This window comes from Lissotriton helveticus, chromosome 3_1 (genome assembly GCF_964261635.1).
Source record: "Lissotriton helveticus chromosome 3_1, aLisHel1.1, whole genome shotgun sequence".
Lineage (NCBI taxonomy): Eukaryota > Metazoa > Chordata > Amphibia > Caudata > Salamandridae > Lissotriton > Lissotriton helveticus.
Genome location: NC_136061.1, coordinates 1,326,974,099 through 1,326,998,209, shown reverse-complemented (window position 1 = coordinate 1,326,998,209; position 24,111 = coordinate 1,326,974,099). Strand labels below are relative to the sequence as shown.

General features: G+C 48.0%; 1 protein-coding gene across 2 annotated transcripts in view; it reads right to left on the bottom strand.

Moving 5' to 3' along the window:
- Positions 1–24,111, bottom strand: part of ARHGAP32 (Rho GTPase activating protein 32) — a 1,522,959-nt gene that overhangs the window by 802,931 nt on the left and 695,917 nt on the right. For both annotated transcript variants that reach the window (XM_078681981.1, XM_078681982.1), the window contains exon 5: positions 6,856–6,942. In XM_078681981.1, the coding sequence (XP_078538107.1) occupies positions 6,856–6,942 (87 nt within the window). The remainder of the gene's footprint in view (positions 1–6,855; positions 6,943–24,111) is intronic.

The window sequence follows — 24,111 nt, the reverse complement described above, 5'->3', positions numbered from 1 at the left end:
CAATCCTCTGGTGGATCTACTATCTGGGAGAGTAGGTCTTTAAGTTCTTCACCCAACCCCCTGTAAAACAAAGAAGTTCTCTTGTCTTCAGGCTAGTGGGTTTCGGCTACTAGGCGATTAAATTGTGTTATGTACGAGAGCAAATCCTTCGACCCTTGTCGAAGGTTTAGTAACTCAGTGTCACTGGCTTGCATGTAGGCGTGCTTAGCAAAAAGACTTCTCATTTTTTCTTTGAACAGGTCAAGGTCATATAACAAGGGATCGTTATTCCGTACCAGCGGCACCGCCCATTCTGCCGCATTCCCGACTAGATAGGATATGATAAACGCTACCTTAGCAGAATCGTCCGGAAAGGACGCAGCTTTGCACAAGAACTGGAGTTGGCACTGGTTCATGAAAACTTCGTATTTAGAGCTATCCCCTGTAAATCTTTCGGGCATGGCTAGGGGCACAGGGTTAGGGGTGTTTACAGTGACTTGCACAGGGGAGGCCTGAGGATCAGGGCTAGCTCGTGGGTCTTGTTCTGTTGGGGAAAGTGTAAATTTGGCAGGCTGGATATAACTTTTGCGGACTTTAGGGATGGTGCCTGTTCTCAATTGATGGACTTGCGCAACTAACCTCTGATTTTCTGTACCTAATCTTCCTACTTCTGTCTGTAGGGCCACAAAAGCTGCCATTAAGTCTTCCATGGAAAGGGTCTGTGGGACAGGGCCTGACGCCTCCATAGATGTGTCGGAATTCATCCTCGCTCAGGGGAAGGAAAATTCGTGGGCTTGGCTTTCTGTTAGGAGAAGGGCCAACTTCCACGGGAGCGAAGACAAATCCCCACACCTCCAAGACACAGCAGCAGGAATGCGCTAACAAGGTAGACCACACTCCTATCTGCTGTATCCTAAAAGTATGAGGGAATTTACCCAAGGAGTGTCCACCACTCTCCTCATACGTGGGGTAACAGAATAGTAGAAAAGGCGTCTCCGGGGGGGGGTGGTCCAGGCTAGGAAACAAAGATCAAGTTAGGAATAGACACAATTCCTATGCTTACATGAAACACCATAAAACATTGACAAGTGTGATCACTCATGGATCTTACCCCAAGTGTTGATCGGGCCGGCGTCAACGATGAGTCCAGGAAATCAGGGAGGGGTCCAAACAGGACTCACGAAGGACTCAACACACCTCTGACGCAAAGCAAATGGTAAGGGTAGGTGAGGTGAACTGGCCGGCTGACTAAAGAGGACCAGGCCAGCGGAGCAGTAACACCAAAACACCAGACAAAACACACACAAAACAGAAAAGGAGTGAGGGGCACCGACCGGCTGCACAGGGGGCGAATACAGCGGAGCAGCACCCACTCAGGAGGTGAGACACCCGGCCCCTAGGAGGATAGGGCGGAGCGCTCACTCTCAAGAGGAAAAACCACTAAAGCAAAGGGGCAAACCAAAGAGGTAACAGTGGTAGCAAAACCAGTATAAAGCAGAGAGTGAACCGATTACGCCCGCAAAATGCGTGAGGAATAGCAGGGCGTCGCGTTCACTGAAAACGAAGCGGCAAAGAATACCGCTTTCACAACCAGACACCACACGCACACTCACAGGGCAGAAAAGCGAGTAGCAGAGGGTCAGGAGAATCAGGTATCAGGCGACTAGAAGACAGAGCCCAGCAGAGCTCTAGACGGCAGCAAAGCAACTCGAACAGGAACCAGGAAGTGGGAAGGGGGCGTGGTCACAGCAAGTAAGCCAAGCAATGATGGGAGGGCCCAGCTCCTCCTTATCCCACTTAGGGAGCGTCAGGAAAGTACGGATTTTGACGCTAAGGGTTCAACTGAAAATGCACGAACCAGAATGAAGCACACTTGCCAATGTTAATTCCTAACACCCTTGTTGTAAATAATTTTGTCCACCCTAAGCGTGGAAGGGTATACTCAGATGTGAGTCCCTTGCTCATTGCACCATCAGGATTCAAGCAAGCCGGGCCGAAGACGCCTGAAATGGCAGAAACCGGTCCCCGGAAGCTTGTTTCCTTCCCAGTGTAAGAATTGGCTTTTGTAGTCTGGTCTGCCCTGTTCCCATGATGCACTGGGCCAGGGACAGACTAATTTGCATACAGCCAGGTTCTGAAACTGGGATGGTGTAATGAGCTAAAAAACGGTGTTGGATCTAGCCCTGATCTCTTGACTGGGTGAGAGTACTCTGCTTAATTCAGAGACTCTGTCCATCACCACCCCTTGTTGTAAATAATTTTGTCCACCCTAAGCGTGGAAGGGTATACTCAGATGTGAGTCCCTTGCTCATTGCACCATCAGGATTCAAGCAAGCCGGGCCGAAGACGCCTGAAATGGCAGAAACCGGTCCCCGGAAGCTTGTTTCCTTCCCAGTGTAAGAATTGGCTTTTGTAGTCTGGTCTGCCCTGTTCCCATGATGCACTGGGCCAGGGACAGACTAATTTGCATACAGCCAGGTTCTGAAACTGGGATGGTGCAATGAGCTAAAAAACGGTGTTGGATCTAGCCCTGATCTCTTGACTGGGTGAGAGTACTCTGCTTAATTCAGAGACTCTGTCCATCACCACCCCTTGTAGTAAATAATCATTTTGAAGAGGGCCGCCCGGCCCAGCAGGGATAGTGAAAGCTTCTGCCAAGTGCTGGAGTCACGTTGGAGCCGTCTCAGGGGCGGCAATAGATTCCTATCGTATAGGATAGCCTTGTCTGTGGAGACAAAAACTCCCAGGTATTTAAATCCGTCCTCCGCAACGGTGAGTGGGCAGTTGCTGGGGAGCCTGGGGGGGGCTGCCGTGGAGGACATATAGAAGAGACTTGCTCCAATTAATCCGGAACCCCGAGTTCTTCCCAAAACTGGTGAGTATGTCCATTGCTGCCACAATAGACCTCCGTGGTCTGGTCAAGTATAGGAGGATATCATCGGAGTATAGGGAGATCTTGTCCTCCCATTCGTCCGCCCAGCGTATACCTTTGAGGTATATGTCCTGATCCACGCCGCGAGTGGTTCAAGGGAGAGTGCGAATAAGAGGGGGGAGAGCGGGCAGCCCTGTCTAGTTCCCCTCTCCAGGGCGAAAACCTCATAGACCTTGCTGTTGATCACCACCTGGGCTAGGGGTTCCAAATAGAGAAGACGGACCCATGCTATAAAGTTTGGGCCGAAGCCCATTTTGCGGAGCACCGCGATCATGTACGGCCATTCTAGGGTGTCGAATGCCATGGTGGCGTCGAGCGAGACCACCACCGCGTCATCTTGCAGTGTGTGGCACCTCCACAGTACACCATTCAAGCGGCGGACGTTGAGCGCCGTGTTTCGATGGGGCATGAAGCCTGACTGGTCTGGGTGGACCAGGGTGGGCAAGACGGAGTGAAGCCTATTAGCGAGGGTTTTTGCCAGTATTTTCGGCTCTGCGTTAAGCAGGGAAATGGGCCTGTAAAAGGAGCAGGATTCTCTCGGTTTACCTTCCTTTGGTATAGCTACGATAGTGGCTATGCGTTGATCTCTTGGCAATATCCCTGCCTCTTTGCTCTCCTCAAACATTTGTTGTAGGTGCAAACTAAGGGTGTCCGGTTTTAGCTTGTACAGCTCTATCGGGAGACCGTTGGGTCCAAGGGCTTTACCTGGGGCGAAGGTCTGTTATCGCACACTCCAGTTCGGCCGTGGCGAGTGGGGCCTCCAAGGCGTCCCTGTCAACCTCGGACAGGCTTGGCATATGAATGCTAGTCAGAAGAGCAACAGAGTCCTCTTCCGGGCGATCTGACCCCTTGCTATACACCTGCCGGAAGTGCCTAGCAAATTCTGCTGTGATCTCACGGGGTTCTGTGACCTTGGTCCCCGAAGCGGTCTGCAGTTCCAGTACAATTTTGTTTGTCTGCTGTTTCTTATCAAGCCATGCGATAAGCTTGCCAGCTTTGTCTCCCTGGTCGTATATCCTACCCGCCTTGTGCCGGGCCACTGTTTGGGCAGCCTGCGTAACCATTTCCCTATATTCCGCGGTTTTAAGGGAAAGGGAAAGTAGAAGTTTGCCCAGGTCTGTGTAGGATGGGGTTTGGCGGCCAGGGGGAATATAGGCGGAAATCAAATTCAACCTGCGGCCCTCCCACCGTCCCGACAGTACTGCGAAGCGGCCCTGTGGGTCTGTTTTCGTGTCGTCAATGTGGAGGGACAGGGAGCGGCGCAGCAGGATTCCCACTCCCCTGGAGCAGGAGGTGAAGCCGGAGTGCACCGCCAGAGTGTACCCCCATCTGTTGAGGGCCTGGCAGGTGTTCCCCAGCAGGTGCGTCTCTTGCAAGAATATCGCATCGGGAAGGTGACGTTTAATAAATTGCAAGACAATGGTACGTTTAAGTCTATCACCCAGACCATTCACATTCCAGCTGAGGATCTTAAAAGTTTCTCCCTTGCTCACTTTGCCACTGGATTCAAGCAAGCCGAGCTGAAGACGGCTGAAATGCCAGAAACCGGTCCTCGGAAGCTTGTTTCCGGTTCAGGGAAGGCATGGCTTGGCAGATCGGGCTGGACTGTTCCCATGAGGCACAGGGTCAGACTGATTTGCATATGGCCATGTCTGAACTGGGGTGGCAGAGTGGGCTAAAGAACGGTGATGGATTAAACCCAGATCTGTTGACTGGGTGTGAGTGTTTGATTGGTTCAGATGCTCCGTCCATCAGCACCCCCTTTTGTACCACTTTGTTCGCCATAAGTTGGCAGGGTATGCTCAGACGTGAGTCCCCGGCTCCCTTTGCCACTGTATTCAAGCAAGCCGGGCTGAACACGGCTGAAATGCCAGAAACCGGTCCTCAGAAGCTTGTTTCCGGACCAGGGAAGGCATGGCTTGGCAGCTCGGGCTGGACTGATCCCATGAGGCACAGGGTCAGACTGATTTGCATATGGCCATGTCTGAACTGGGGTGGCAGAGTGGGCTAAAGAAAGGTGATGGATTAAACCCAGATCTGTTGACTGGGTGTGAGTGTTTGATTGGTTCAGATGCTCCGTCCATCACCACCCCCTTTTGTACCACTTTATCTCAGATGAGGGTCACCGTCAATCTGCAGATCCTTAAAGGGCAATGTCTTGAACCTGACTGCCTGGGGCTATTGAGTCCTGCAAGGGGCATTTTCGGTATGGCTGTGGAAACTGGGCATTTCTAAAGCAAGACTTTAATCATGCTTTGAGGAATCATCGCAATACTTTACAGGTTAAAATGTGCAAGCTTCCCTGACATACGAGTATACAAGCTAATGAAATTGCCTACAGATATGCTGGGAACACCTTGCTGAAGTGAAAAATGCCATCCATCTATCCTGCTGCCAATAACTGGTCACATGAATCTTGAATAGATCAGCCACATCCTATAAGATCTGCAATGGTTATTCCTGGAAGCACATGCCAGATTATCATGCCAACAAGTCTGTAATGTCAAGTGGTCAAAAAGCAATGTGCAGTGTCAACATTGCTGATTCTGAAGTTTGAAGTGTCAATGATGAGATGAATTAGCGCCATTTTTCACTACGCACCAATTATGGCCTCCCTCTCCAAAGGAGATTGTCAGCATCCCGCCTGCATTGCGTTCAAAATTAAATTAGCATGCTGTGGATTTCTGCACCCTCACCACCACTGTCGTCACACAACTCGCATCTTTGGGAAAATCAGCAAACACCTAATACTAAACAACCATCATATCCATTCTATAACCGTGTCTAAGTCTGAACCCCCTGTTAACACACTGTGGGTATTTGAATTCTGGGCATTGCTATGTTGTGCAAAGTGATGAGCTGACGAATCTGTGGCCATGGTTGCACTTGACAATACCCCAAATAAAATTAAATAAGAACAAAAAAAGAAAATTAAAAGGATCTCTGTCACCCTACCCCTGTGGGGTAAGTACAGAGTGTTCATTCTAAAATGACCTAGAGTACATTCTCAATAACCATACAAAATGTCTAGAGCCTCTGCAGCTCACCTGAGGTCACTACTAGATCCTTGGGCTATACACATCTTTGTATAGCTTCACGAGGTTGCAGGCCAGTGCACAGTTTTCAGAAGAACAGATTCTTTGGAATATAAAATCTGGATTCTTCGAAAACGAAAGCTGTGATACCTTCACAGAGAGTGCTCGAGCCTGGATACGTGCTTCGTGTAAACAATTTCCGTCTGCCTCCCAGGACACACCTATTTCCAAACAGTATTTGCATTTGAAACCTCCATCTCGAGTCCCATCCCCCGCCCTTGGGGAAAATCAGGGTGAACCATTCGCCTGCTAACATCAAAGGAGCATTCACTCTTCTGCAAAATTCATATTTTTACATGCAAATCTCCCAAGGCTCATAAAAATACAAATTTCATGTTGGACAAGACGACAGAATACACCTCGGAGCCGCACTGGCCCTGTTTCTGAATCATGCACAAGCCCCGGTCTGACTAGAGGTGCATTGCTTCTCATGTAAGGCAGCCTCGACCGCCACCATGAAGCACTTCTTTGCCGGATAGATGAACTCATTACACCCAGCACAGGTTGCTGGGCCCCCCGAGTCTCGTCTGATGGCAGCGGTGAGCAGGGGCGCAACTAGAGCCACATTTAAGGGGGTGGGGGCTCAGAAAAAAATTCGAGGGGGTGACTCTTCCAGCAATAGTTAGCGTGGAGTTGTAGGGGCTCTGGAAGGGGTGAAGAAACAACAAAGCCTAATTTATAAGCGAATGGTCTTTTAAAGACATGTGAAGGGGGGGTGGGGGGTGGTTGGGGAGCTGAAACCCTTGTACCCCAATGGGCGTTGCGCGCCTGGCACTGAGGGACGGACACTACCCATACACCACAGGGAAAAGCCCACAGCTCGGTAACATTCCCATGCAGCGCACTTACCTGGCACGAGATCTGGATGAGGTACACCAGCTCTTTGGACTCGCAGCCGTTCCGGGTCACTTCGCACTGTTCCTCCAGGAGCGACAGCTGCAGCCGAGAGAGAGAGAAAGGAGAGACCAGGTCAGTAGGCAGGGACTAAACCAGGCGTGTAATAATGCTGGGAGCGATAACGCCACCAGGACACCACAGCCAGCTCTGACAAATCACGTTTCTGAGTTCTCCAAATCCATTCTGAAACTGCCCTTGCGAGCGTTATCTGCGTTGTAAATAACGGTGCGCAGTCGAGGTCGCATCAGCACGACGAAAGAAGCGCACACAACTCCACAGCGTACATACACTGCCCTCTAATTGGTCCCAAAGCAGGACTGGCCATGGGATTAGACATTCTATTGTTTCTTAGTTATCCCTTCTCGCCTATGACGAAAAGAGGAATAACCCTCTGAAGAAAAATAACGAGGGACACGAGGCGAATTATTTCTAATGAAAACGGTTTCCTTTTGTTTTTCACTTATGGTAATAAAGAACGAATGGGATCCAATGCAATCCCAAATCTAACCCTAATCATGAATTAACGCAAACCTACCCTTACTGCAACCTCATCTCCCACACTTACTCCCCCTTCTGCACAAGCATCTAACCTCCATTTCAACATACACCCCAATCACTTGCTACAGACTTACACCTACTTGTAGTGTCTACCTCTACACCCATATCTACACAGACACTTTCTTCCACATGCAATGCTATTCACTGCCCCTTACTTCTTTTTTTATTCACTTGGCTGTTTAAGAAAAGATTGCAATTTACAAACGTAAATGTTATTTATTTCTTTGTTATTGTACCCAATACTAGCTCATTTTTTTTATATGAAATTGTATTTCTTACGTTGTTTCGAATTTTCCAAAATGTCCTTATATCCTGCCATCATCCTCACTGATCTTCAAGGCTTACCAATCGCCTTAACAATGTGTATGCATTCACTGGCTATTGTACAAGACTGATGTTTCATCTCATGCTTCCATGAGACATTTCTAAATGTGGAAGCCCTAGCACCTGGTGAGGACCCCAAGAAAAAAAGGGGAAGATTACAGGAGGTAGGACAAAAACAAGGGCAGTTGGTCCAGATGTATGTATGCATGTGTTTATTATTATGTGGCACTGCTGACATACATGACTCCCTGCACAATATTCTAGAGCTGTTGGTGCAGCTAAAGGAGAACAGCAGTACATTGGCATACAATCAAGGGATCAGGACATGTGCATTGCTACTGTGCAGAGTCGACTTAACACATATGTGCACATTGGCCAAGGTCATTGCTCAAAACGTATTGGCATTTAAAGCAATCTTTATGAGGCTACGATGGAGGGGTGCCAATAATTGCTTGGATCGATGTTGTTAGCCTCGAGTGCTTAGACGGATGTTAATTTATAGATGTTTACAGTTGCAAAGAACCCCTGCTTGAGATTTACAGAACAGTCCTGGGAACAACAGACAGTCAAAGACAGTGCGCAAACAAAAGAGGAAGGTAGCCAAGGAGAAGAGACACCAGATAAATCATAGAAAAACAGGGGGGAAAGGGCTTACAGTGTGAGAGAGCTTGCAGAAAAGTCAGGGACTTCATTTGATGTTACTTTGTGATAGGACGTAATCAGCCGATTTCTGATAGAAATGCAAAATCCGAGCAGATTCCACCAGTGGAATTCCCTCTACCATATCATTCCGATAGGAAGAAAACTCCAAAGATGGAACTGTCACCCGAAATTAGCATTTCTTGCCGAAACCAGAATATTTACCTTTACCTGCATGTTATTAACAATGTACTGTTTGCTGATCATTTTCTATTTCTCTCTGCCTACATTTGTTCGCCCATAAACCCACATCTGTGTGCTGAAAAGCACACATAATTTTTACCTTCTATTCTCTTTCTATATAGCACATCTGAACTCAGGAATGTGGTTAAGAACTATCATCCTATGTACACCAAATTATAACTAAAGTGGAGACAATAACTCTAAGAAAGAACAACCATAGTGGTAAAGACCACAAGCACCACGTACAGAACCTAACTGACTTCAAGGTTTAAGGAATCTTTCGAAAATATTTGTGCTACAAATGGCTGCTGTGTATGTCATCATACCTAGAACTGAAAAACCTAAACACTGAAGTTGGCACAACTAACAGTGACATTTGAGCTGCAACTCCTTATCAGGACAACAAACGCTGCTGCAAACATGAGGTAAAAAAGTAGAAAGTGTTAGAAAACAAGCAAATTAAAGGATCTTTTCAATCTCATCATGATCTGGGAGATTGCTTCAAATGCATCTTTGCCTGTTAGATTGGTTTTGATTACACTCAAGTATTTCAATCTTTCTCAAAACCATTCCTTGATGTACTTTTTCCCTTTACATTTACCAATGTAGACCATAACTGATGGAAAGCCTCAATTTCTTGAAGAATTAATTCTTGCAATGTAAGAAACGAGAGAGACGTTCCACGAGTTAGCAAATCTAACTAAAAACAAAAAAATATTTAATATACCAAAGAATTATTTTGAGAATTTTGGGGTGTAGAAATTAACATGAATCTAATGATCAGTCAAAGGTATCTTTCAAACATGTCGAGGGCACAATCTCCCAGACCAAGACGGATTGAATCTCAATAATTGAAGCATGTTTGGAAAAAAAGTTAGGATAGGCCCTCAGAGGTTGGCTAATTAATCAATATGGAGGTACTTTATTTTTATTTAAAAGACGAAATGTTGACTGATATGTTTGTGTACGTGTGACCTTATTTTCATATCATATTGTAGAAAAGGTGGCCCTAATATTTAGAAATCAGTCCGCACTTTATTGTATGTACAACCTCGTACCTTACCAGCTGAAATGCTACTTATTTTCTGTTTCCCTCAGTCTACCTGAAACACCTAGGGCCGTTCTGTTTTCTAAAGAAGTAGCATCCAGTACATTTTTCCTATTTCTGCATGGACTCATTTTATATGCGATTTATACAGTGGCAGTGTGTGCGTTACCTCATAAGTCTTGTAGCAAAATGGTTTCTACCCATTTAGGACACCCAGATTTAGTTGCACCTGTAATTCAACTGCATTTGCACCTCTGTATGCGTCCCCCCATAAGCCTGTGATTCCCGCGCACTTGATCCCCCACCCAAAGATCTGTGCATCCATAGAGCTCCTTGTACCTGCACCTGTTGTTTATTAGGGACTTGGTGCATTTTTCTTTGGAGTCTTTGCAAGGTTCCTCCAGTATCCCGCAAACCAATAGAATGCCTTGCACTTGCTGTTACTAGGACCTGGTGTTGTTTTGCATCATGCATGTTCGAACAAGGACGGTACATTCATTTCCTGTTGTTGGTACCAATGTTAACTTTGCACCTGCCCTTCCTGTAAGAGTCTGAGAACTTTCCAGAAGGCCATGTGTCCCACTTGACACATGTGACCTTCCATTTCCTTTGAACCCTCGAGAGGGTATATAAGCCCCCACCCAATCCAGAGTCTTTTATTCCTCACTCCCTGCGGAATAACCCTCACCCTTCCCACTCACCAGAAAATCGAGCCAGAACCAAGAAGCGATCCAGGCTCCTTCAAGTCTAAAGTGAACCTGTGGTTAGAACAACGAACCATGCTGTTTTCATCAATACAAATAAGGGGTTGCCTGCTTTCTGATGAAATCTTGCTGGATGTCTTATGAGGTTACCACATCGGGCCAGCTTTAATATGGTTTATTATTTATTGGCGTCAGCTATCACAAGCTTTTTTTTATCTTAGCACCGACAAACATGGAGCATATTTTAAAAAGGCTTTGCGTACAGAAAGCATCCTACTTTTTTTTACAATAATCCACTCAGAAAGATTTATATTTCAAATGCTCATATTCAAGTTTCAAGCTGCACATATTGAAAGGAGCCCTTTGAAGGGAGGGAGGGGAAAGAAAATCCTGGGCACAGGGATAAAAACACTTGCAGTGGGTGCTCTGCATCCATCGTATGCACCTGGGTCCTGTTGAACGGGTCCAGGTGGCTGGCATAACAATTCCAAGGAGGTCACACCTGCCCCTTCAATGTAGATGGCCTGCTGTACCTTGTACAGAAAGTGAGCTGTGAAGAAAGCTCTGGTGCAGGGGCAGGCTGTGAAAGCAGGTACACAGCAGAGACACTGTGTCAGGTTGGTACGTTTTTAACTGCCTACTTACTGATGCTTGTACAAGGGCTGCACAGTCCTTCACTGTAAGGTATGCCAGTTTCAACCCTGGCGGGCAGCATTACATAGTGAATCAATTTTTTTAAAGAAGCTCGCTATGAGCATCTGGCACCTGTGAGCTGCTCGCATTGAGTGGACGACTTGACTTTGTTTTACAAAAAATATGTTTTTTTGATTGGTAGTACTTTGTGATTAATGCAGCATAAAATTATGCTTACCAAACCCTGAGCAAGTGGGTAACTTGTGTTTCCTCAGGCTCCGATAACTATACATATGTGAACAGCGAGAGTTCATAAAAAGCCATTCATGCTGTTAAGTCGATCGTCGGAGAATGGGCTTTGGAGGGCAGACGACCTTGGGAGGTATGCCTCCTACGGTTTTTGGTAGATGGGACAGCCCATGCTAGTGGCACTAGTTATAACTAGCTATTTCTTAGAATCGGCCACCATTTTGGGTAGAGTGACAGTAGCCAGTGCTTAGTTAGGAGAAATGTTATTTGTTTAAAAGACAAACATGTTGGCGGATGAGCGCATGAGAGTGGCCATGTACTTGCTGGCAGAGGCAGGATAAATAGACCTTGTAACCCAGCACACGTGTGTGGCAGCACGCAGGCAAGACATGCGGCAGAGGGAGTCGCAGCAGCTGTAATCGTGTGCTCCGTCGAACCTCGTGCTAAGGTGAGCAGTGGGCCGCTTTCAGGTCAAGCAGAGCAGCCCCGACACCTTGAGTAGGCCAGCGCCTGATTTTATAGGACCACGGGGGAAAGGGGCCTGTCATCGTCAGGCAGAGGCCGGTCCAAAACAAGAGCCTGAGAAAGGCGGGGCCGGCATCGGCCACGCCACAAGTATGGCGGGTGCACCGTCCCCCTACCTCTATCGTGGAGGCAAACCTGTTGCGCTACAATGACGCGACAGGTGGGCCTCGAAGCCGATTGGTCCCCGGGGCTCCCAGTGGCCTGGAAGTGATATAATCACTTCCGGGTCACCAGAGGAACAAAGGCCAGGCCGGTTAGAACCGACCTGGCAGGTAAGGGGTTAAAAGGCCGGGGAACGCAAGAGTCTGCCTCTTTTACTCCGCGCTCCACGGCCTGCCCCACCAGCCTCTAGAGAGGCTGTAATTGTTTTCTTTTCTTTTCCCTACAGGTGGAATCTGATACGAGTTGTGTCGGAGTTGGGAGCATCGCTGAAAAAGCGGCGTCGCAGGAGACGTGGGTTTTCCAGCATCATACAGGTTCACCGGGAGAAATTATACTGCAGGCAGCGTTCGGGAAGAATAGCGATACGGCACCGGGGGAGGAGGCTGCATGTGCGGAGGTAGCTCGGCGTTGAAGGAGGACACTCAGTCAGCAAAGGGGGCAGCGGCGATCATGCGGAGACCGGGGCCTGCTCTATTTGAAATGTATCGGGTGGTTGCGAGAAGTGCACATGGCGCTTCTCTAAAGTACCGCGGAAGGGGGGAGGGGGGGGGTTGAAAAGCCGATAGATTCATTGCCTTTTTGGATTGCTGGTTTCGGGCGGGAGGAAAGCTCCGTGCGCCATTAACCTGCGATCTCTTTTAAAACGGGCGCAAGAGCGGGAGTAAGCCCCATGTAGTGGTGCTCAGTGCCAGTTTATGTGAAGCAGGCACAATTCATTCGGGCAGTGGGGCGGTTCATCTTGTGTAAATAATTAGCAGGGGGATTTGTTGTGGCAATTTAAAGTAAATCTGTTTAGCATTACTGTGTGCATACAACAAAGGCACAATTAATTCAGTCATAAAAGGCACAATCAATTTGGTTAGTGGGGCAGTTCATCCCGTTTAAAAGGCTAGCAGGGGGAACTGTTGTGGCATCACTGTGTGCATATAAAGGGTGACCTTGATCTAAATGTTTTGATAAGGGAACTAGCCCATTGAGCTACATTGTGCATTGCTGTGGGGGTGCTTTATTTACCTACTCACTTTGGATAACCTGGTGGCTAGCAGGTTTGCGTAATGGTACAGTACAAAGGAATACAGCTGCAGATTGAGCTGATATTAGTGATATAACATTCTCTTTGTCATGATTTCAGAATCCAAGTTCAAAAAGACTCTCCGCAGTGGCGCATCGGAGGTGGCACGAGGACATCACTCACAGAGGTCACAGACAGGCCTGAATTTCACTGCTTCTGTGGGTCGAACGGGCTTGAGATTACTCGCCTAACAACCAGGTTAGCTGGTGTGGCGCGGCTCCAGTTGCGTGGTGCTTACGGCCAGTTTGTGTACCTCCAACAGTGCTCAGGTAAGGACCTGGACAGGTTTCCAGGCCAGGCAAATATTGTGGGGAGGCTCTAATTTAGAGACAACACTTAGGTGCAGATAACATTGTGTTCGCGGTGTTATTGTTTATCAGCTTATAAGTGACCCTGCAATTTGGGCTCAGGACCTATGGCCAGTAAGCGTGGCGCGAAGCGTTCCCGCATGGAGCACGCGATGGAGTCAATGATGCGCAGGATGGTGACTATGTAGGAGATGGGGAAAGGTTGAAAAAATAGGGCAGAGCCTTGCATAACTCAGAGAAAGATTTGAAGAGCAGAGTGAGGCGGTTGGGAGGCCTAAGCAAACCATAGTGCCCCCAAAACCCAGGGGTGAATTGGATCCACTCCCCAGGCGGGCTAGGCCCAAGAAGGGGAAGACCCAGGAAAAAGCCCCCGTGCCAGTCCCCCATGTGGGGTGGGGGGCAGGGAAAGGCCCAGTCCATCAGGTGTGGTTCCTTCGGGCGGGGGTCCCTCTGGGGTCCCATTCACACCGGTCCCAGTGGTCCCCACACCTATCCCAGTGGTCCCCACACCTGTCCCAGTGGTCCCCATACCTGTCCCAGTGGTCCCTACACCTGTCCCAACGGTCCCTGTGGGGGTGGCCCCGCAGGTTGGTGTCCCATCAGGTGCCCCTACAGGCACCAATCAGGTCCCACAAGAATTAGTGGCACAGATAGCGGTGGTTCTCCCTTGGTTAGGGAGGGCAGGGATGTTGCCAAATTCAGTAGGGGCAAAAAAGGTAGGGGAGGACCCTTTGGCTGAGGCAAAAAAGATGGTGGCAAAGATTATTGCAACACCAGGTGGGACGCCAGGCGAGGGGCCAGGTACTCCATCTCTTCCGCAACCAAGTGGGGGGGTTCCTTTAGTAGGAAACAACAAAGATGTGCCAGTGAGCAGCCATGAGAAGGACAAGCTGACGGTGCCAGCTGGAGTGGCTTCAATAGGTAAGGAAGTGACATTACCATTACTGGGAGTGGGTGAGTCACTCACCGGGAGGGAACATTTGGCCAGGCATGTAACGCAGGAAGTGAAAGAATTGATATGTTCTGGTGCTTATGTTAATATGTTCTCTCTGCTCGTGGACAAAAGGGAAATGGAGTATTCAAGGAAACAGAAAGATTAGATGCTTCCTAGTGAATGGCGTAGTGAAATGTTGAAATTCAGGGTGGAGGAGAATTTGAGCAACTGGATTAGGGCTTTCTCAGTATTTATGGCAATAACAGCTGAGCATTCTCCTACCATACAAGCAGAAATGGCTTGTTACCAGAGCACGATTACTATGTCTCATGACAAATATGGGGGCATAGGGTGGAAGGAATATGACAGAAATTTAAGGAAGGCTAGGGCAGCTGACCCATCACTTTCCTGGGACCGAGTCAACACGATCGCATGGTTGGATCAGTTTGGGCCAGGGGAGCCTGCTAATCCAGTGCAAAACTTCAACAGGGGTCACACATTTCAATCTTCTCAGCACTTTCGGCCACCTCAAACCACGGGCACAGCCCCTAGTCCAGGTAGCGGTGAGGGACGGAAAGGGACATGCTGGGATGTTAATAGGCGGACATGCACCAGTAACCCAGGTACCTGTAAGTTCAGGCATGCATGCTCTATCTGCCCCAACCCTTCTCACCTAGAATGCAAATGCATCAAAAAATCAGGATATAGGGGAAAGAAGAAACAAGAGTGAGGAGAGGACACAAATTATAACACACTCACCCATTGAAGTAACAGCTATGACTCCTTGGTTAAACAAATACCCAGATCATGCTACGGCTAGGACATTGTAGGAGGGTTTTCTGTATGGCTTTAGGATTCCTGCATTTGATTACATAGGGACACCGGACTGGAGAAATCAGCTTTCGGTGAGGTCCAACCCTGGGGTGGCAGCAAAAAAAATTGCAAAAGAATTACGCTTGGGCAGAATAACTGGGTCTTTTGATCACATCCCTGTACACAATTTTGTTTGCTCGCCCCTGGGTGTGGTCCCCAAGAAAGATGAAGGGGAGTTCAGGTTGATTCATAATCTGCCAGCCCCTAGAGGCGGTTCATTGAATGATGTCATCAGTGAGGAGATCTGTAGTGTTAAATATGCTTCCTTTGACCAAGCAGTTGAAATGCTAAGGGGTTTGGGCCCTGGGGCCTTGCTAGCCAAATCTGATATTGAGTCTGCTTTGTATTTGCTGCCAGTCCATCCACTGGATTACCACCTTCTGGGTTTTAAATTCCAAGACAAATACTACATGAATATGTGCATGCCCATGGGGGGCTCCGTCTCCTGCGCTTACTTTGAAAAATTCAGTTCATTTTTGGAATGGGTTTTTAGACAGGCAACGGGGGCATCAATATGTCATGCATTATCTGGATGATTTTCTTTTTCTGGGATCGGCGGGCTCCCGGGAGTGTGCTTGGGCGTTGCAGGAATTTTGCGCGCTCATGCAGGCTTTCGGGGTACCCCTGGCGCCTGGGAAGACAGTAGGTACAAGACCACAATTGAATTCCTGGGCATCTAATTAGACTCAGTACAGGGGTGTTTCCGGTTGCCTATAGAAAAAGTTAAGAAATTTAGGACAGCATTACAACAATGCTGGCAAAGGATAAGGTAACCTTACATCAGCTGCAACAGACAGTGGGTCAGTTGAACTTTACGCTGAAAGTCATACCTATGGCACAACCATTCTCACGCTCCATCTCACAGGCCATGGCGGGTCTCCAAGAAAAGCACCATCACACAAGACTGTCGTCTGAGGTTCGCCAGGACATGCGTATTTGGATGGCATTCCTGGCGGATTTCAACGGCAGGGTGGTGTGGCCTGGTCCTCCCACTACTTCTGCGGAGTTAGGTTTATGGACTGACGCTGCAAGCAGTGTGGGTTTTGGTGCCATACTCGGTAACGAGTGGGTGGCGCAACATAGGCCAGCATGGTGGGTGGAGAATGGGGTGACAGCCAACATTGATTTCCTGGAACTTTTTCCCATCTGGGTGGCACTCATGCTTTGGCCTGAACATCTGTGAAATCAATCTGTGGTTTTTTGGTCAGACAACATGACTGTGGTAGAATGCATCAACCAACAGGCTGCACGGTGTAAAATGATCCTCCGTCTGTTGAAGGAGATAGTGTTGTCTATGAAACTAAACATACAGTTTAAGGCTAAACATCTCCCGGGGGTCTTGAATAATGCTGCTGACGCACTCTCTCGCTTCAAGATGCAGGTTTTCAGGGAACACCTACACTCTGCGGAGGCAACACCAACATTCTTCCCGGAAGTACTTTGGCAGATTGGTGCCCCCAACTACAGAACCTCGTGGCAGCTAGCCTAGCTCCCAAGATCAGGAAAGCTTATGAAGGGGCGTTTCGGGCTTACTGCGCTTTTTTGGGGAAGGATTGGGTAGAAATCTGGAATGACACATGGGCATTCCTGCGGTATTTAGATACTTTGAATAAGGAAGGGCGCTCAGCTGCGGCAGCCAGACGACATGTGGCAGCAATTTCCTTCTTCGCACAAATTAAGGGCAGCGGGGATCCTACCAATAGTTTCATTGTTAGGAAGGCCCTGAAGGGGTGGCGACGCCTCTAGGGATCTGCACCAGACACAAGATGGAAAGGATCACTGGTCCTGCATAACCAAGGTCTGCAGGTGGATCGGTAGGTGTCTCCCAAATAAAAGACCCTCATACACGTGTTTTCTCAGAGTCGTGTAGCGGTATATGATGTGTCCCCGCTTCTTGTAACACGTGTCCGTGCGTAATCCTTGGGTCAGTTTTTGTTTGCACCCTCCGCCAGGAGGTTGTACCATTGGTTAAAACAGTAGTGATGGTGAATAAGTGAAATAGTGCTATAAAGGTGTTCTAAAATACCCGGACAGCCAGAGGTTCAACTTTAATATTTCTGGATTCGGATAGAAGGTTAAGGCGTGTCGCTATGGAATTATTTAGGAATTCTAGCGCACTAATCTTGTGAGGTTAAAAGTGGTCGACATGTTTCAGCCTTATCTGCCTGTTGGTCAGTCGGCTTTCCTCAGGACCATAAAGTGATTAAGTGAAAGAAAGAAAGAAAAAGGTAAACTTGTAACCTGATTCGTTTTGTGGTAGTAGGTCACATTGTACCTCTACATTATGAAAGACTTGTCTCCTCGGGAACCACGGCAGTTAGGGGGAGGCTTCACTCTAGCCTTCAAACACCCGTCTAGCAGCATGTGCTGTCTCTGCCCTTGGTAAAACGAATCAGGTTACAAATTTACCTTTTTCTTTCTTTCTTTCACTTAATCACTTTATGGTCCTGAGGAAAGCCGACTGACCAACAGGCAGATAAGGCTGAAACATGTCGACCACTTTTAACCTCACAAGATTAGTGCGCTAGAATTCCTAAATAATTCCATGGCGACACGCCTTAACCTTCTACCCGAATCCAGAAATATTAAAGTTGAACCTCTGGCTGTCCGGGTATTTTAGAACACCTTTATAGCACTATTTCACTTATTCACCATCACTACTGTTTTAACCAATGGTACAACCTCCTGGCGGAGGGTGCAAACTAAAACTGACCCAAGGATTACGCACGGACACGTGTTACAAGAAGCGGGGACACATCATATACCGCTACACGACTCTGAGAAAACACGTGTATGAGGGTCTTTTATTTGGGAGACACCTACCGATCCACCTGCAGACCTTGGTTATGCAGGACCAGTGATCCTATCCACATTGATTTATAACTATTGAAAGGAGATTGAAAGGATCTCTACTCTCTCTCCCTCCACCAATTGATGATACCAGACACAAGATGCCCAATTGGGATAACTCTGCTGACATCTCTACTAGCAGCTCTTGATGGCATTTGCAGCTCTACAGGGGAGGAATTGCTATTCAGAGCCGCCTTTTCATTGGTCTTTTATGGAGCCTTTAGGATAGGGGAGTTGGTGGCGCAGAATAAACAGTATGTGCAAGGAGGGCTGCAGCTTGAACATGCAAAATTGCAGGGCGACCCTTTACTAATATCTGTTAAAAAATCCAAAACAGATCAGGAAGCCCGCGGCGAAGGGATAGTACTCCACCGCGCACATGATAATCCTTGCTGCCCTGTGACTCAGCTAGAAACATTCCTACGACACAGGAATAGTACAATGGGGGAGCATTGCTAATATATGCAGATGGGACCCCGCTCACCAGGTTCCAGTTTAAAAGGGTCATGGACATGGCAATAAACAGGGCAGGTTTAGATCCTCGGTGCTTTGGAAAGCACTTGTTCAGAATAGGGGCTGCCACTGAAGCAACAGCTAGAGGTTTGCACAGCAACAGTGTGAAAAGGATTGGGAGGTGGTCCTCCAATTGTTATAAGCGCCTTGTGCTGCTACAGATGCTGTGAGTGTGGCATTTCTTACTTGATGCATGTTCCATCTCTGCTTACATTTCAGTTTCTCAAACCTGTCTCGAGGGGGGGAAACTGGCGGCGGCGCACCAGCAGCAACATACAATACAAGGACGGGCACATCCACAGGAAGCAGGACCACATGTTGTTTGGATCATTGGCCACTCATATGTAAGACGTTTGAATGCAGTTTTTCTTTCAGGAAATTACAGACACAGAGTTGAGCAGGCCGGTTTTAGGGTGTCATTTCATGGAAAAGGGGGTCTCTGCCATAGTCAGTTCAGGGGTTTCGTTACAGATCTTTTGGGTTCCACCCAGCATAGTTATCCTACACTTGGGTGGAAACGATCTGGTAAATCTGGGTAGAAGAGGCTTGATGGAAGACAAATTCAGAGGTGGGTTGGTTAGCTAAGACATGCCAGAGGTGCACCATAGTATGGTCTCAGATGGTACCCAGATTTAAATAGAGGGGGGTAGATTCTGTAAAAGCGTTGAATCACTCAGTAAGGAGGATCAACAATAAAATAGGGAAATACCTAGTACTAGAATTATGTTAAGGTTAGACATCTGCCATCTGTATTTATCAATTGTAATCAATGTCATGAAATGTTTTCTGCGTAATCATGTAAAAATGTGTTTATTTCAATTTTGTTTTAATTTTATGTTTAATAAATACGTCCGGGGGTTGAATTACCCCCGCTTCCAAAGAAATCCCTCTCATGTCATTTTAATAAGGTTTGATAAAGGAGGGAGGGGGGTTTAGGTAGTCCCTGGCCATAGAGAAAAGCGGGACCGGCATCGGCCACGCCACAAGTATGGCGGGCGCACCGGCCCCCCACCCTCTATCGTGGAGGCAAACCTGTCGCGCTACAATGACGCGACAGGCGCGCCTCGAAGCCAATTGGTCCCCGGGCCTCCCAGTGACCCGGAAGTGATATAATCACTTCCGGGTCACCAGAGGAGTAAAGGCCAGGCCGGTTAGAACTGGCCTAGCAGGTAAGGTTTTAAAAGGCCAGGGAGCGCGAAAGTCTGCCTCTGACTCCGCGCTCCACGGCCTGCCCCACCAGCCTCTAGAGAGGCTGTAATTGTTTTCCCCACCCACCGTCCCCTAAAGCAGATTATTGGTCTTGTGATTTATGAAGGGTTTTTCACAGTTTTGTTGCACATGTAATGGAATATTTATTTATTTATTTATTTGATTTATATAGCGCGTTATAACCCAGGGGTCTCTAAGCGCTTTGTCAGGATCAACACACAGAGTACAGAGCAAAAAAAAGCAGCTGGTCATAGATTACAGTCCACCCCACGCTTGCTGAAAGAGCACTGTTTTTAATTTCTTTCGGAAGGACAACAAATTGGTTTCCGTCCGCAGTTCCATTGGCAACTTGTTCCAAAATGCTGGGAGAGTATAGGAGAAGGCACGACCACCAACAGTGGCCAATCTACAGCGTGGTTGAGTAAGAAGGGTAGCTTCTGCAGATCGAAGCACCCTACCCGGCCTGTAGGGAAGCAGGCGGGATTTCATGTAGCTTGGCGCCTTCCCATGAAGGGCTTTGTGCACAATGCAAAGCCCTTTAAACATTACCCTCTGCTTAATTGGCAGCCAATGCAGTTCTCGCAGGAGGGGGGATGCATGCGTGCTCCTCGACTTTTTAAAAATAAGTCTAGCAGCGTCATTCATGACAACCTGCATCTTGTTCAAAAGTTTTTGCGGCAGCCCTATGTATAACGAAATGCCGTAGTCCAACCTGGCTAGGATCGTGGCAGAGAGAATACAGGTGTGTCGTACTAATATGTTTTGTTCCTTAGAACTTTATCCCGTTTGCAGGTCATCATTCGTTGTATTTAGTGCTATTCCTTGGTCAGGCGGTAAGGTCATGATTGGTAAGCAGTAAATTTAAGGTCCTTAGAGGGCGGTGCCATTCTTGAATGGGGTCGCCCAAGGGAAGGGACAAGTGGTCTCTCCTAGAACTCCAGGGGCAGTTACAGCCAGTTGGCTAGATGGGTGCGGGGGAGGGAGGAGTCACGCTTTCTCTAAGCTGGTTGGCCACCCCGCACGTGCACAATGACGCCACCAAATGGACAAGAGATGCAAGGGCCCCCTTTAATGGAGTTAATAGAGCATACGGGGTAACCTGGGGGGGTACCCTCAAGGTAAACGGGCCCTCTGCGCATGCACACTCCGGCTGGAGGGCGTGATTAATTGATAAGGATCGGACACCTGTTAGTGACCTAGCCGTAGGCCCAAATAGGATACGCAGAAAAGTAAATGCTGTATGATTATGGTTAATATGTTAGATTCGGATAGAAAATACCTTGTACTAGAATTATGTTAAGGTTAGCCATCTGACATCTGTATTTATCAATTGTAATCATTGTCATGAGAAGTTTTCTGCGTAATCATGTAAATATTTGTGTCTTTCAATTTTGTTTTAATTTTATGTTTAATAAATATGGCCGGGCGTTGTACGACCCCCGCTTCCAAAGAAATCCCTCTCATGTCATTTTAATAAGGTTTGATAAAGGAGGGAGGGGGGTTTAGGTATTCCCTGGCCATAGTGGAGGAGGCTTCATGAGAGGCGGCCTTCTCCTATGACATTTATGATCAGGGAGAATGGCTTGGTGTGGGGGAAGAAGGGCAAAGAGGTTCTGGCAAGTGCGGAAAAAGCAAGAGGAGCAGGCACAATGTGAGGGGGTGGACAATAAGGTCCGAGGCTCAAAGCAAAGGAGATAGGGAAGAAAGGTGGAGTTGGGGAGAACAGAGGAGGATTGGTTGGCTAGGGACAGGCAGTGCTTAATTTGTAAAAAAATTAAACAATAAGTGCTAGGGCTCTTGTCAGGCGGCCACTACAGCTTGCACCACACACTGCCCTTACCATGCTGCCAAGGATCGTAACAACACAACTAGTAGCCATCGCACTCTGACAAGTGTGATAATTGGGACTATTCCAGGCTCCCAAAGCTATAAGAATGGCTTGGGCGGCAGGGAGTAGTCATTTTTTTAATGTATAGTGAATTCTTAATTAGCTGCTGTCATGGTCATCTCAAAGCCAGACAACTCCACCAAGTGCCTGTGTTGACAATTAAGTGTTTGCGCTGAGCACCGGAAACCACGGGCTCAAATTAAGAACTAGGGACAGGAGGTGGGTGACCACATACAGAGCTCCAGTCGGCTATGGGAGGGTTTGGTAAGAAAGGGGGACTTGGAGGAGGAGGGTTGCTGGGGGAGGTGGGGCCACGGTTACCGATGGGGGGAGGGAGAGGGAGAAAGGCAAGTGTTTGGAAGGGAGAGCAGAGGCCAATTCTAGGGTTGAGGAATGGTTGCCTCAGCGTTGTTCGCCGCAGGAGGTTGGCAGAGAGGGCCCTATGGGATATGCGGTCCTGATGGTCAGAGGAGGGTGGAGACAGGTGAGGCAGTGGATCCCAACCAGGAAGTGGGGTTAGGGTGAAGGGCGGCTTGAGGAGTAATATGGGGGCTGGGAGGTAAGCCCGGCCACAGCTTTGGTGGTGACCGTGTTTGAATGAAGTGGAGCAGTGAGGGGGGGGGCATTCAGTAGGGCCGATTTTGGCGACAGAATGTTGAGTGGGGCGATGAGGAGGTGGTACCATCACAAGGTCAGGGGAGTAGGGGGCGTTGGTTCTGGGTACCTGTACAGGTAGGCAGTGGCATTAACCCCGGGACCCTGGACCTACCCTTTATTTAACAGGCACATTTTAACAACGGGCATGGATACTCAGGAGAGCTTTATATGGCTCCATGGCCCAGAGAGGAAGACATGGCAGGGTCTAGCGCAGCCAGTCGGATGCCAACGGGTGGACGGCCATGGGGCATATCATGGCCCCCTGGCGTCCCTCAGTTGATGTGAAGGGACCATCTCTCTCAGACTCAATGCGATTGGACGAGAAGACCAGGTTATGGACAGGAGTGTGGGAGGGTGTTGACCCTCATCATCAATTGGAATTTGATGAGAGGAGTCTTGAAGAAGGTGAATTGGTGGAGTATGAGCCCTTCAGAGCAGGGGAATGCTGATAGTGGCAACGCTGTGCATGAATGGGGGGGGGCACTAATGGTAAGGATAGTGTTACAGGAGTGCCGTGCAGATTGGGAGCCCCGGCACAAGGCGATGGTGGATGCGGAACCCTTGCAGCTGGTTAGGCGGCTGGTTTTGGTGCAGAGGCCAACCATAACTCCTGGTAAGAACGCTAGTGGGGGGACAAAAAGAAGAGGTCCATTGGCATGGAGGCAGGGATGGACAGGGACAGTGGGGATGTTCAAATGAGGAAAGGTTTGGGGCCCTGGCCACACACCTGTTATGCCGAAGGAGGGGGCCATGCATGGTAAAGAACTTAAGATTAAGAAGTTCCCTTATATGGGGGTGACGAAAACCCTGGGTGCCTATTTAATGCTGGCTACTAAGGAAAATATTTAGAAGGCGGAGTAAGTGGAGATGTTGAAGCTGCTTCACAAGGAACTGCAGGTGAAAGAGGGTTTCAAGCAGCCCAACGTGCCGGCAACCATAGAGAATTGGACAGCAGTATTCTTCATTTTCGCGAACATTTACTGTGAAAAGTACCCGGAGCGCTGTGTGTCCATATGTAAATATATGGATGTGATCAGGAGGGCTCAGATCACATATGGGGTCAGGCACGGGCACAATGTGATGAGAAGTTTTGTGTACATTTTTGTCAAGTTGGAAGTAAATTGATTATTTAAAGAGCTGATTAAAGTGGTTTATTGCCTTATGTATTGGCTGAAGAGCATTACTAACTGGGATAAGGAACTTTCAGTTTCGTTTATATAGTGTGCACATCCATCGGGGAATGGTACGCCTGACCTGACCGTTTTCGTTTTACATTTTGAGAGACACCTCATCACGAGTGGAACACAATATTTATGTCCATATAAAAAGATATTTAAAAAATACCCTTTTTGGTTGAGCCTGCAGCTAGTGTGCATGTGCCATCACTTGGTGGCGATCAGCTGTATGTAAAGTTTAAAATAAAACTTTATAAAATGGGAATTTAAGGCTACCCATTACTTACCATTAGTTAGCATCCTCATCACTCTTACCACTAGTTAGCATCCTTATCACTCTTATTTGCTGGCTTTTTGGCAGCGCGTCAGATGCTGTCACTTCTTGCTTCACTTCCTTATTTATGTGTGGAGCATGAACCAGGTACATATTGATTTATCTTAAATAGCGTCCGTTTGCTGTTATTGGAGCACTCTTTCTTCCTTTTTTTTACCGGATTAAAAACCAAAAACTCAAACCGATCGGAAGGTATTGCAGCACTTTACATGAGCACCACTTACACTCAGTGATGGCCCTAAATCAGATTGACTGGGACAAGGCCCTGGCCAGAAAGAAAATGTGGTAATTGTTGTGGGGGGCATTGTGA